The sequence below is a fragment of the Mustela lutreola genome, chromosome 13, assembly GCF_030435805.1.
Source record: "Mustela lutreola isolate mMusLut2 chromosome 13, mMusLut2.pri, whole genome shotgun sequence".
Classification (NCBI taxonomy): domain Eukaryota; kingdom Metazoa; phylum Chordata; class Mammalia; order Carnivora; family Mustelidae; genus Mustela; species Mustela lutreola.
In genome coordinates, this window is record NC_081302.1 from 75,096,581 (window position 1) to 75,112,013 (window position 15,433).

Genomic DNA, 15,433 nt, shown 5'->3' on the forward strand with positions numbered 1-15,433 from the left:
TGGCATGGCCTTGTGACGTGCCATTTCCACTTGATTCTGCTGCCTCCCTGGCCTAGAGGAAAATGACACCAAATTCTGGATCTCAACATATTTTAAAGGCATGCACTTTTACTACAGAACACCTTTAACCAACTGCTGACCAGGCACTGGGGAAAACTTCTTCCTTTCAAAAGCAGCAAATGAAACTCATCTTTCTTCTCCCTTGGCATCCATCTGTATTCGAAAGGGGTATCATTTAATTTAAAAAAGGAAACTACTTATGACAAAGTATAAAAGATGAACTGAATGGGAACAAATTCTGCCTTAGTCAAATATCTATTGTTTCCTTATTTATTTATTTACTTTTTATTCTGTTCAGTTAGCCAAGATATAGTACATCATTATTTTTGATGCAGTGTTCAACAATTCATTAGTTGGATATAACACCCAGTGCTCATCACAACACGTGCCCTCCTTAATACCCATTAGCTGGTTGCCCCATCCCTCCAGCCCCCTTCCTTCTGTAACCCTCAGTGAGAAAGGGGAGCCCTCTTACATTGTTGCTGGGAATGCAAGCTATTATTTCCTTATTATGAAAGTTATGATTTTATCAGTGAAGCTCTTATTAGGGACCAGTACTGGGTATCTTCCGAAAAAGCTGAGAAGACTTTGCAATTTTAAATTTTATTTTCTGGGCGCCTGGGTGGCTCAGTGGGTTAAGCCGCTGCCTTCGGCTCAGGTCATGATCTCAGGGTCCTGGGATCGAGTCCCGCATCGGGCTCTCTGCTCAGCAGGGAGCCCGCTTCCCTCTCTCTCTCTCTCTCTGCCTGCCTCTCCGACTACTTGTGATTTCTCTCTGTCAAATAAATAAATAAAATCTTTAAAAAAAAATGTTTAAAAAAAAAATAATAAATTTTATTTTCTACCTACCATGATGTTTTCCATCATGGACATCTTATGCCAGGGGTTCTTATGACTTCAAAGAGCTACTTGGCTTGGTTGGGAGTTCTACCTTTTGATACTGGGAATATATTGAAGTTTGGGGGCTGTGCTAAGAATTTCCTTAGGCTAGAACCATAAAAGTAAAAGCAAATATTCACTGTTGTCCCAGGAAAGTACTGTAGCCACATTTACTTTGGTGACACATAACATTCTTCCAGAACAGCTATCACTGAACCGTCCATATACTAATTTACTAGTATATCCCACTAGTTACGTGCTGAAGGATCATCAGAAGTGCTTGCAGTCTCTCTAAACCTTCTTTAGTCAAGGTAAAATTAAGGGAAGAGAAGATAATCACAGAGCATTATCTGTAAGGAGAGGGACACCAAACACTATATTTAAATGGTCGTTTTTTGGGGATTTAGGGAGCAACAAAGAGCTTACTGCTTTCAATGCTGATTCAGCTCTGAGAGCTCCACTCAATGGAAAAGTCTCTAAAATACAAAATCCTTTGGCTGGAGGATATAATGGCTTCTCCCCTGTGTTTGGAGCTCTAGGGCAGACATTTATCCTGATAAATCCCGGGGTTTTAAAATCTGAATGTAGCAAATGGCCAAAGCCAGCAAGCATTTATTTTATGGAGGGATTCTCTGCCCGTCTTTTTCTCCTCCCCTTAGCCCACACCCTACTCTGACCAAACAACAAAGCCAGGTGCTCTGGAGCATAAAGATGAATCTGGGTGGTCTTCCTGATGAGGAGCTTTTGACCTGTTACAGAGTAATTACCGCATTTTGGAAATGATTCCTGAGTGCCTAGGTCCCTATTCATAAATCATTAATATACCAGGAGCTTAAAGAGAGGCAGGACAACAGACTTTGAGTGTCCCCTTCCCCCTTATGCATATGCTCTTCCGTTATCTTTACCCATCTAGAATCCCACCCGTATCCATCCCGGCTCTTCCAAGTCTGCTTCTTAGACCACTCACAGTGGCCTTCCCATTCACAATAATTGGGCTTGCGCTTGTGCACATAATCCCCTTTTTATGGCAACAGGTTAAATATTGCCTTAGACAGTTTTCTGGTATCATCCTGTATAAGTGTTAGCCTTGTGATAACTGTGGCACTTTCTGTTTCTTCTAATTATGTTTTTTCTCCTTAATTACAATAAAGGCATCTTGAAGGTAAGAGAGGGAGAGAAAGAGATAGCACATAATCTTGTGGAAAAACATGGGTGTTGAATATGGAACAACCTGTCCTGGTATCGTGGCTCCCATCCCTTTCTAATTATGTGGTCTTTATTTATTCATTCATTCATTTATTTATTTATTTTAAAGATCTTATGTATTCATTTCACACAGCGAGAGAGGGAACACAAGTAGGGGGAGTGGGAGAGGAAGAAGCAGGCTCCCTGCTCAGGGCCTGTGGGCCCGATCCCTGGACCCTGGGATCATGACCCAAGCTGAAGGCAGACACTTAACAACTGAGCCACCCAGGGGCCCCTAATTATGTGGTCTTTGGAAGGGCTACATAATCTCCCTAGGCTCAGTTTCCTCACCTGTCATATCTAGACCAGGCAGGGTTGTTGTGAGGGTTATAATAATATAAATATTATAAATATTTATATAATATATATTATATAAATTATATAAATGTTATAAATATTTATATAATATAATAATATAAATATTATAAATATATTATATATAATTATATATTATATCTTTTTTTTCCAGAAGATTTTATTTATTTATTTGACAGAGAGAGAAAAAGACCACAATGGGGAATGGCAGGCAGAGGAAGAAGAAGAGGGAGAAGCAGACTCTCCACTGAGCAGGGAGCCCGATGCAGGTCTTGATCCCGGGACACAAAGGCAGACACTTGACTGACTGAGCCACCCAGGCACTTTTATGTCCTATGTATCTTATGTATAGCATATTACATATATTGTCATATTTACAAAATATGCTATATTATGTATACATATATATACATATCAAATATATCTAAAGTGTGTAGGACATTGGAGATGGTCAATAACCAGGAGTGATATTCTTTTTAAGGAGTTCTGCCTTTTGCTTTTTTTTTTTTTTAAGATTTATGTATTTGACAGAGAAAGACACAGTAAGAGAGGGAACACAAGCAGGGGGAGTGGAAGAGAGAGAGGCAGGCTACCTGCTGAGCAGGGAGTCGGATGCATGGCTTGATCACAGGACCGGAGGATCATCACCTGAGCCAAAGGCAGACCTTTAACAACTGAGCCACCCAGGTGCCCCTGCCTTTTACTTTGTTGAATCCTCCACAGAAACATTCATAGGGTAGAAACAGCGTTAATAAAAATCTACCAACAAAAGTGAGTTGAAATGCTGAAGTTGAAATATATAAACTATATTTAAAAATATACACCCTAACTAACAACAGAAACAAAGATGAAGTGAATAGTGAATATAGCAAAATGTTAATATGTATTAAATATAGATGATGGGTGTTCAGATGTTGTGCTTTCTACCCTTTTGAATTTAAAATTGTTGTTTGATATAAGGTCAAACAGTAAAAGCAATATATATATATATATATATATATATATATATATAGTACAGGGGAAAAAGAAGGCTGATGCATTATGAGTTTTATTATAAGCTTATATAGTACACAAATGTTTGACATTAGTTTTCAACTCTTTTATGCCTAAACTATTTAATACTAAATTTAAAAAAAAACAAAACCCATCATCTACTATCACATTTATAAAGCCAAAGATAAAAATGATGCAAGTCAATTTGAAAGATACTGAAAAATATAATAAATCTTACTAAAAATAAGATAAATGCACCCTCAGATGTAACTTGTATAAAACCTGATGGTACGTGGCAAGGCGCACCACTTAACAAGGGACCGTCATCTGAATTATTTCCCGGATTGGCCACCAGGGGCTGCTAAAGAGTAGCATTCCCGGAAACCAGGCAGCAAGAAAAAGATAAAAATCATTCAACTTGACCGTAAGAAGTGCAGAGTCCGAGAGTGATGCTCATTACTACACCACCCGGAGGTCTGGCACCACAGATTTCAGCAGATCTGTCTGGCCTGTGGTGAGGACGATGCCTTGCCGCAGGGGCGGAGCTGCCTGGAACCAGAGCAAGCCTGAGGCTGCTGTTAGCACCTCAATGTGGCAGCTTGGAATCCCTGGACACTGGGCTCAGGCTGTTCCCAGCTGACAATTTTCACAGCTGCTCTGCCAGGAGCTGTAAAGCATGGGGACGGAATGGAAGATTCTTATCTAGGCTTCTATCTCCTTTTTTCTAGGGACTTCACATATACGGAGACTTACTCTCAATACTTCCTTATTGGTATCAGCACATTCTGGAAAAACATACAGAGCAGCAGCTGAATAGCTAGACTTGAAAATTATTTCCATCCTAAAGTACACTCCAGGCCAAACTCTTTATGAACAAGTATAGCAAAAGAAGAAGAGCTTTGTAGGTCTAGTCTAGGTCTTATTCATCTCAACTGAGAGTAAAATATTTGAGGGCACAGTCTTGTCAGATTTCCTCATACTCAAAAAGAAGGTTTTGCTCAATAATTATTTGAAGTAACTTCACTCATTCATTTATGACCTTCTCACAATAACCTTGTGAAGCATTATTAACCATATTTGAAGTTAAGGAAACATAGACTCAAGGATGACCAGTCAGAGGGGACTTAGCTCAGGGAGCCGGAGCAAGGGCAAGGATATTACTCCTTTTGGTGATGTGATGAGACTCAGAGAGGGGCAGTAACTTGCTCAAGGTCTCATCTGTAAACAGAGGCGAAGAGAGAGCTGACTCCTTGCTGGTCCCATGCCCTCTCTACCATGCCATGCTTTACAGACAGATCTGCTACGGTATAGAAATAATACAGGCGCAGACTTCCAAGACACATGGTTGAGCCTTCTAACCACAAAAGAAAAGAGATACTGCCTTTTCAAGCTGGCTATGGAGGTGTGCCTCTGTTTTCCTAGGTGCTCCCACCCCCACCTCCCACCTCCTGGTCTAATCTGGTACCACCGGGCAAACTCTCAAATCAACCATCTTAACCATGTAGGACACATGGCAGCCTCTGTGGAAACCACTTCTGTTCAATTACAGACTTTTTTTTTTTTTTTAACACGCCCATTTTTAGTTCTGGGGTTTATCTGGGGAGAGACTTGAGATCAGAAAGACAGAAAAGCACACGACGCTGTGTGGGAGGTGAAATGCCATGGTCGTTTGGGAGGCCTGTCTGGGGTTGCTGGTTGTGATTTACTGAAAAGAACATGAAATTCATGTCTTCCATCCATCTTGCTGAAATGTCATGCTGAGTGCAACTCGAGTAGTAGGGAGGTCTGAAGGCGATGCCTACAAATCACCTGCTAGACCTTTGTGGTCTCTGATTTAAGAGCCATGTGTATTCTGTGGAAAAATAAAACTCTTGGTCCATGGGCCAACAAGGAATATTCAGGGTCATAGAACTACTTAACTATGGGGAACCAACCCTTGATTTCTGCCCAGGAACTCTTTTTTCTGCCATAATGCCATAAATGGGGTCCAAAAGTTCCAACTTGGGAACACAGCACGTATTACCAATATGTTATAGCAATGTCTGTTGATATGTCTAGCCATGGAAACATCTCTCAAGGATTGGTTACATGATGAATACTGGGTGATGTATGGAAGAGTTGAATCATTATATTATACACCTGAAACTAATGTAACACTGTGTGTTAATTATAGTGGCATTAAAATTTTTTAAAAAAGGATTTGTTAAGACAAGTGTAGAAGTAACAGAAGAGCAGAGTAATGACATCAATGTTATCACTGACCCTTGATGGACAACCTCATTCTTTTCTCTTTATTAAAGATGTGACAGTCAGAGGAAAATACATATCAAGCTAAAGAACAGAAGATAGGCCTCTCTTTCTCTCATAAGAAAACTGCTCAATATGAACCATAGCAAGTCAGGCCCTTGGCCCCTCCAAAATGTGCCTGTAATTTTAATTCTTACAGGGTTGGGTGTAGAGTGACCTGAGCTTTTCAAGGCTGGCACCCATGATATACCTGCCGGAAAGGAAGGTATGCAATTCAAAGTGGTCATTCATTGTGAACATCATGGTTGGGAAAAAGGCTGAAACTATGGGTAAAACTGAATTCTGTTCTTCTTGTCTTTCACTACACCAACAAATTGCTAACTGTGTCTTTCTGCTGAAAGTCTCAAGCGAAACAGAAAACAACCACCACAGCAAGGCAGGCTTCTGTACTGGGAGGGGTGGATGGGGGTGCATAGGATGTCCTCCATACTTTAGTGTTCAGGTGGTAAACAACACCAGGGATGTAGGGCTATTTAACATTCTTCTGCTTTTCTTCTTTAAAGTAGCCAGACACTTAGCTAGCTCATTTTCTTATTTGGAGACAAGCATTTGCAAAGTATTTTTACTTCTTCCCATTTATAGTTACCAGAAGGTCCATATATGAAACTCAGAATGCCTTATGGGTTTTTAACATGCTGACTCATAATGTTTAAACCTCGAAGGTAAATGTTCATCTTCTCCCCCAAACATGCCTTGGCTATTTCTTGCTGGAACACAAATGCATTCCTTCAGACGCCAGGCTCCCCTTAACCTCTGTTCCACAATGACTAATGGGAAAGCTGAGCTACATCATGGCTAATAACAGACTCAGTGTGTGGATGGCTCCAGGAGCCTCTGGACAACTTCTCTGCTGAGAAGGAATCAGCTCTCTGCATTTTCAGAGAAACCAAAAGAGCAGAGAGGGTGCTGTCCACCCCATGCTGCTCCGTGAACACCGTGAGCATGGCCCCAACTCCTCTGTCACGATGCCCCCAGACCTGGCACATTCCATCTCCTTCCAACAGCTATGGTGGAACAGCACAGTGGTCCTGCCTCCCTTTTATTTGAAATGTGAGGAAATTTTAGAATTTGGCCGTTTCGTCCCTAAAATGACAATCTCATGTTCTGTTTTCTTCCAAGATCTCACCTTCAAAACATTCATTTATATCTTCTTTGTTGTTGTTTTACAAAACTTTCCCTTTTGAAATCACGGTTACTCAGTCATTCTTCCCAGACCGATTTCTCTCACACATACGTATAAACTTGACTTCCAGGACGTTAGATACTGCTGCTGGAGATTTGTATGACCTTCTGAAAATCAGATCGCTCTCTAACCCTAAACCCAAACTAAGACTCCCCCCCTTCACCCCCCCACACAACTACCACCATCACCACCCTCTTCTCCAGCAAAAAGCCCCTCGACATTCCCGGAACATGGCCTCACCTTTCTGGAGAAATACTGAGTGGACACGGCGAGCGCCTGGAAGCCGCACACGGCTCTCCGCAGCTCCCCCTGCACGAAGCCCAGCTGCCGGGCCTGCTGCTGGCACCTCTCCTTTAGCCTCTGGACCAGCTGTCGCTCAGCTTCGCGGTTCTGCAGGTCTGGCTTGGGGGAAAACCCATTTCGGGGCGCGGTAGTCCTCTGTTTGGGGTATCCTGTAGAGAAAAAACAGAAACAAAACCACAAACAGTTGCTTCGTGAAAAAACATTCATCCCAAATGTGACAAAAGCTCTTGGGTACAGAAGTTTCATTCAGAGCACGTGGCTGAGAAGGTTGGTCATTTGGGTACTGACAAGAAAAAACAGAAATGGACTTCCAAAGTTTCCTCCATTTATGTGGTTCTCAGCTCAGAGTTTCACACTTAGGAAAAGATTAACAGACAAAACGGTCAGCTTCCTTCCAGCTCGCTGCATTTCTTCTAGGTCTGCTTAGAGAGACGGAGGCAAGTTCTTGTTTTCTGTTCTTTGGACTTTTGAGGTTTTTTGCTTTTCTCCTTCAAGGGGATTACTCTATAAAAATGTCTATGGGAAATAAGTCAGTCAATCCAGCTTGAAGTCCGAATTAGAACCTAGCGGCCTTTGAATTGGGCATCCAGGAGTAATGCCCACGCGTCTCCCTTCCCTCGCTTGCTAGCATTGCTCTAAAGACCCTCTCTTGGTTATGAGTCAAGCCATACCTCTCATAACCTCTGCCCCAGGGATTTCTACTTTAAATTCCTACAGCCTCAGTGTTCTCCAAGATATTCCCCCCACGTGTTCACTCACGCCACCCCAGGGCTAAAGGTCCAGTCCAAGCCCCCATAACCTCCACCTTCTACTGGGAAGCCCTGCTTCTTCTCATCTTTCCCTGCACCATAGTCAGAATGATCTTTATGAATAAGTACTGTATGGTGACTAACATAACATAATAAAAAATTAATTAAAGAAAAAAAAAACAAGGTTTAACCTTTCGTCAAAAGGAAAATAAATAAATAAAGCAATCCTTGACCTGTGTGTACCCCTCCCTGCTGTTGTGCTCCACTGAGGTAAAAACGAAGCGCTCCTTCCTTCCCACGGCCCACAAGTCCTCTGATGTCTGCCTCCTGCCAGGAAAACAGTAGGTGTGGGGAGGCCACAGAGGAAGGAACCAGAAACTCCACCTAGTGCTGGGGATGGGGTAAGGGATGTTTAAGGAGAATGACTATTAATTAGGTGGAAGGTTGGGGGGCAGGTAAAGCAAGGCCCCTAGGAAGAGCTCACTGATACACAGTGCAAAGGTCAAATGGTCAAAGACTTGGGGGGTGAGCGAGAGTCTCTCTCAGAACCCCCGTGCTTCCGGTGTGAGGCTCAGACCCAGCCTGGCACCCACAGAAAGCCTCGGTGGGGGACGGAGGACCTCTATTCCCCAAGAACATTCCTTCCTTTCCTCAAGTAGAGAACATGATGTGGTCACTGAGCACACAGTCATAAACAAACTTTAATATTTCAAAAGTTCTTTTGTCTCTCCAGTCCCTCCAAAATATCAGGAGTAACACAGAAAATAAATCAGACAATGGTCACTTGGGTACCCGATCTACTGAGAGACAAGGGTAGCAGGCTTAATCTATTGAACACCTCAGTGCCCTTATCTTTTAAGGGCAAAAAATGGTTAACTGATCTAAACACTTCTTCTGATTGTTAACTTAATGGCAACTGTGCTAATTTTAATTAAATCTTCCTCTTCTTAAGAAATCATCAGAGATTGTAAAAAGCAAGCTCACGTATGGCATATCTTCAATTATTATGGCTTAATGAAGTAGTAGAATGTGAAATTAATGCCTCTTTAAAATAATCTTTATGCCAGTGGAATACATAATAATCCAGAAAATTCACTTGCACGTTGCAGGCAAATGAATTTTAATATGTGCTCCATCCTGATATCCTCAATACTGATAACAAAAGAAAAATACTTATCAATGAAATGTGAGAGGTTTTACTGCTGCCTGCATTAAACTCAAAGACATAGCCTAAGACCCAAGGTAGATATTTTCATGATTACTGTTTTCCAGGTTACTGGTGGAGCTGATTTTATAAAACACTCCAGTGTTTTAATTAATGTGTTGGGGTACCAGGTGCCCTACACCATAATATGTATCTTATACATGTGTAATAGAAGGCATATCTTTTAGAAATCTAAAAGAGATAATGAAAGATACTTCTAGCTCAGTGAATTACAGCTAATTGCAATCTACAGCGTATAAAATCATCTCTGAATTTGTGCATATTGTAAGCACTCATTTTGTGTGGTTTTGGCTGTCAGATTTTTATCCTGTTATTATTATTATTACTATTCTTTTCATCATTAGCATTAGTATTGGTTTAGCAACGATATTCAGTGATGAATGGACAACATACAGAAGGATTTGGTGAACCCTATTCTTGGTGTTCACTGATACCAGTATTATTGTGATATTGCTTTAATTCCCACGTTCAAAAGTCCCGTGTTCTACTGAACGCCAGTACACTCAGTCCACATTCTACTCATGGGGCCACCAAATGAGCCAAGACAGATGTTCCCCTGAGAACATCAGCTTTTGGTATCAACATACCAAGTGTAAGATTTGCAGCTTTCTGACACCTTGTGAAACAAATCTTTGTTAGGGACTCCTGGCCAGCAACACATTGGCCGCCAACAGCACAGACTAAGACTCAGGCCCCGGCGCTAAGTCTTATTGGAAGGAAACCCAGAGACACAAGGTTGGTTGTGGAGTTGTCTGTAGCTTTAACTGAAAAGGGTCCTGCCATTTTCTAGATGGATTGGCGAGAAGTCTGTCTAGAACCAATAATCATTTCATTGCCAGTAGCGCATTCTGGGGCCTCGCCAGAACCAGTATTCTTCCTTGTGCTGTCAATGTGTGTTAAGTACTTCTATAGTTAACTCCCTGAAGTATTGTTCTGTCACTTACTTTCCTGTCCACCCACATGTCATACTGTTCCCAGGGCGCTACGTGAGGACGGCTGCATGGCCTCATCGACTAGAGAACTTATCTTGGAGACAGAGAACTTATGTTGAAAGAAAAATGACTGACACACAGCCAGCTTCACCTGTTTCACTAAAGATTAAGGAGAATTTTGTTTGTTTCTACTGTCTTCTCCTAAAAGCCAGCACATAATGGAGCTAAGATGCCAATTGGCTTTGGAAGTGAGGCTTAGTTAAGGGAACATGACAGAAAACTTGCAGAGGGCAGTGGCGCCATGGAGTTCACGGAGCACATGCTTGGCCCTGTGATGGGATGTGCGGATGGTGCCTTACTTTTGACCTCCTACAGCCATGTGTCTCTGGAAGAGCCAATGAAATGCTTTAACTGAAGGATATGCTGTGCCACCTGAGCACACTTCAGGTGCTGGAAGGTTTTGTTATCATCTCCTTCGGTTCCTTGCAGTGTTTATATTACTTCCAGGGTGGCTGAAGTTTCTAAGTTTTGAAGGCACGCCCCTGACCTCTCACCACAGTCAGACAGAGCCTATTCCCAGGTGTTTGGTCTCTTTCCCAAGAATTGGTCTCCTACAATAGCCTTCTGATTTCCACTCAGTTGAACAAGGAAGCTGATTTAATGAATATAGACCTTCCAAATAAGGCTTATTGATGGTTTTGGAGTCTTTAAATGAAGTGGAAAAGATTAGAAATAACCAGTTTTTTACTGACTGGTTCTGGTAGTCTTCCTAACTCTTCATGAGGCTTATCCCCTTAGCAACTCTTTGACATGAACTATATGAACAGAAACACCTAGACCAGTGTCTTGCCACGACCTACAAATGAGAGCTGATTTCATATGCACACTTCATGTCTGTGTTTTGTGGGGAAGCAAAATATTGGACTGCTTTTATTGAACACCTACTCTGTGGATGACCTGTGTAGTAAGCTCCAGGGGGAGGGCACAGCAATGAGGCCCCATCCCTGACCTGAAGTCATCCATGGTCAGAGGGGACCCTGCTGCGTCTGGATTCCACATTTCTAACTCCGTGCCCTCGGCTTTTCCCACGTCAGCACACTGCTGTCATCTCTGACAGATCTCACAGGTTTGGGGCATACTCTAAATCCAGAACATCCTCCCGTTATCTCAATCTCCCCCCAATCCCAACTCCTCTTCAGAGATCCTACTGGCTGAATAACTCTGATTAGGGGCAGATAGAATCTGTGATGATCCCAGCAACAACTGGTAGCTCAGAGGAAAAAGCCAGTAACCTTAAATTCTCACAAAGGTGAATGCAAGCTGTTTGCGTGCAAAGGCAGAGCACTGGGGAGAACGCAGCCCTTGAAAATGGAAAGAGAATTTTAAAAATTCATCCGCAGCCACCCGCTCACTATCTAGAGGATTCTAATGGATGGAAAAATGTGGTTTAATCTTAAAGCTGGAGGCTTAACTGACATGGTAAACAAACAGGCAGCACTGGAATCTGCCTATTTACAACATCTGAGAAGGCCCTTGACCTTAACCCTTGTAAATAAGAATGATAGGACACAACTTGGATAGATAACTTCCTGGCTTAAGGAAAAAGCACTTCATGAGTTTCGCCAACGTCCTAGCAGAAAGGAAATCTGATTCTTGCAAACGGGCACCAGCAGACCCCTTAGGAAGCACAGGTGCCCAGTTCTTCATGGTCTTGGATAGGCTTTATTTTTCTTAAATGGATCTAAATTTATTCCGGAAAATTTTGCCAGGTAGGACACTATTTTCCCATCTAGTTCTGACATTTGTTTCCCTGAGGTTGGCGAGTGGTGGGGGAGGTGGGCAGCAAACGGCGCGAGGGTAGGAAAATTCCTTCCAGCCAGTCCTGAGCATGAGTGAGGGCAGGAATGACTAAAATGGGTATCAACCAGTAATGCTCTAGAAAGGAGACTTTCTCATTTCCCTTTCCGCGGAAGGCGTAGATTCTTTGCTATACTGATGTATAAATGGACTTAAAAAAAAACCCAGGAAGTTATAATCAGGGTTTCCAAAGCCAACTATGAAAACTTTGTCACTATCATCCACTCTCCAGGCAAAATAAAAATTGACATAAAAATATTCTCATTTTCAGGAAATTTCTTATTATTTATAAGAAGTACAAATATCATGGTAAATGTGAGTGTTTCTCCAAGGGTTAAAAATCATGGTTTAATAGTATTATAACATTGCTAAAATTTTATATTAAAATAGAGAACTGCTTTTTGCCAAGATGGAGTGAGAAGGATCAAACTTAGCCTCTGATCTGAAATTAACCAAAAAAAAAAAAAAAAAAAAAAAAACCCTCAGTCAAAATAGATAAGACCGTGGTTTTCAAGATATCAACATTAGGCAATGAAGCACAGGGATCCCTGAGCTGGAAAGCAAAGGAGATGATCAGCCAATTTCCTGGAGTGACTTTCAAGACCAGGGAATGAGGCTGGGACCTTGTGGTTTCCCTAACTTGAGAAAATGGAGTGGAGGGCTCACGGAGCCGAAGGTACAGAGGAGAACATCAACACTGAGAGAGCACTGTGGACACGTGCAGAAGCTCCCCTTGAGTTTTCGGACAAGGGCATGACTGAGAAGGAAGTATCCAAGGCCAAGGAAAAAAATTTCACAAAGGACTACAGGGAATAATTCCTGTGACCTTATGGTGGTCCAGAATCTGTTCCTGTTTTCATCAGCCAGAGTGGAAAACCTCATAATTCATGAGCAATAGGTTGAACACCTAGAGGGGTCTTGACTTGGTAGTTAGTAAAATTAGCTCTGGATTGATCCCTCGTTAACCTGCCTAACAAAACTCCTTCCAAGTAACATAGTTTTATTTAAGAATAAAAGCTTAAGAATAGTTACAGGAATATAAAAAATCCACTAGCCAACAAGGAAAATTTTAGAATGTCTGGCATCTGAAAGAATCCTCAGGCATGCAAATAAGCAGGGATATATAACCCATAATAAGGAGAGATGTGATCAATTGAAGCCCACAAGAAATGACACAGATGATTAACAGTTATTTGTAACTACATTCCATATGTTCGTGAAGCTAGCAGAACTGCTGAATATGTCAAGTACAGACAAACCAGATTTTTTTTTAAAGGCCTAAATAAAAATTCTAGAGATTGAAAGCTCAAATGTCTAAGATGAAAAATACACAGAATGGGATTAAGAGTAGATGTAGACATGACATAAGGAAAGGTTTTAACATGAATGTTCAAAGCAGCATTACTCAGAGTAGCCCCAAACTGGACACCGCCCCAATGTCCATCCATTGATGAATGTAAACCAAATGTGATATACCCCCGTAATGGAATGTTATTCAGCCCAAACCAGGAATAAAATACTGATTCGTGCTTTGACATGAATGAACCTCAAAAACATTATGCAACATCAAAGAAATCAACATAAAAGGCTCCATGCTACACAACTCAATGTTTATGTAATGTCTAGAATAAACAAATCCACTAAACAGAAAGTAGAATAGTGGCTGTCAGGGGCCCTGTGAGCTGAAAATGGTCCCTAGCTGACAGCCAGCAAGGAGGCAGACACCTCCGTCCTTCAACTGTCATGAAGTGGTTCTATCAATAACCCAAATGCATTTGAGAGTGGATTTTTTCCCTAGAGCCTCCAGTCAAGAACTTAGCCCAAATGACATCATGATTTCACCCTTGTGATACTCTCAACAGAAAACCCACCCACACCAGATCTGGGTATCTAATCTACAGAACTGTGACCAGTAGAAGAAACAAATAGGTGTTATTATTTCCAAAAAGAAGAAGGAAAGGAAAATTAGCAAGTATACCATAAGAAAAACTCTCCAAAATAAAACACACAGAGAAAAATGACTGAAAGAAATGAACAGTATTGGAGTGCCTGTCAGTTAAAGATCTGCCTTCAGCTCAAGTGGAGATCCCAGGGTCCTGGGATTGAGTCCCGTGTCAGGCTCCCTGCTCAGCAGGAAGCTGGCTTCTCCCTCTCTCTCTCTCCCCCTTCCCCTGGCTCATGCTCTCTCTCTTTCTCTGGGTTTCTCTCTCTCTCAAATAAATAAATTAATAAAACCTTAAAAATAAATGAACACTGTTATCTTTGGATAGAAGCTGTGGTCAACTTCAAGTGGCCTAAAGTTTGTACAACTGGAATCCCTGAAGAGGGCTTAGGCCTGAACATTTCTGAAGAAATGATGGGCAATAATTTTCAAATTTTGTGAAAACTGTATATTCCAGCTCTAAGAATCACAACAAACCTCAAACACAAAACCAAGAAAAAGAAGATACCAAGGGGTAATGTAATCACATTGCTCAAACCAGTGATTAAGAGAACAGCTTCAGAAGAGCCAGAGTAGAAAAAGACAATTATGAACAGAGAAACAGTGATAAGGATAGCAGTGTGTTTTCACTGGACACCATTCAAACCAGGAGACAGCAAAACATCTTTAAATAGTTCGGGACGGGGGGATGCTAACCTGAATTCTGAACAAAGTGACAGTACTTACGAGAAATTAAGGTAAACAAAAACAGAAAGATTCCACCACCAGAAAAGATCCACCACCAAGAAAGACAAAGAAAATTCTTTAGGTAGAAGAAAAATGATACCAGATGGAAATCTGGATCTGCATAAAGGAACAAAAAGCACCAGAAATGAGAACTATGTGAGTAAATCCAAAATAACACTTTTCTTTTTCTTTTTTTGAACTTCCCCAGATGAAAACTTATTAAATAAAACAAATCTTACTTAAATTAGTAAGTAAAATAAATTAGTAATATAAATTTAATATGTATGTTAATCTGTTTCCTTTTGAGATACATTTTTGTTATTGTTCTCTTTTCATATTTAAAATTTAAACTTTACTTAACTATATCCAATTTCATTTTTTGTTTTTTTTTCTGGATATTCTGATATTTTTTTATTTGCTTTTAACTTGATCTAAGTGTTGCTTAACAAATTTTTAAAACTTTTCTTTTGCTGGAATATTTTTTAAAAATATTTCAGCTAGGGGACGCCTGGGTGGCTCAGTGGGTTAAAGCCTCTGCCTTCGGCTCAGGTCATGATCTCAGGGTCCTGGGATCGAGCCCCCGCATAGGGCTCTCTACTCAAGTGGGGAGCCTGCTTCCTCCTCTTCCTCTCTGCCTGCCTCTCTGCCTACTTGTGATCTCTGTCGAAGAAATAAATAAATAAATAAATAAATAAATAATTTTAAAAAGAATTTCAG

General features: G+C 41.2%; 1 protein-coding gene across 3 annotated transcripts in view; it reads right to left on the bottom strand.

Annotated features, from left to right (window-relative positions):
- MTUS2 (microtubule associated scaffold protein 2) overlaps nt 1–15,433 on the bottom strand; it is a 585,660-nt gene that overhangs the window by 126,152 nt on the left and 444,075 nt on the right. For all 3 annotated transcript variants that reach the window (XM_059143942.1, XM_059143941.1, XM_059143943.1), the window contains exon 8: nt 7,223–7,434. In XM_059143942.1, the coding sequence (XP_058999925.1) occupies nt 7,223–7,434 (212 nt within the window). The remainder of the gene's footprint in view (nt 1–7,222; nt 7,435–15,433) is intronic.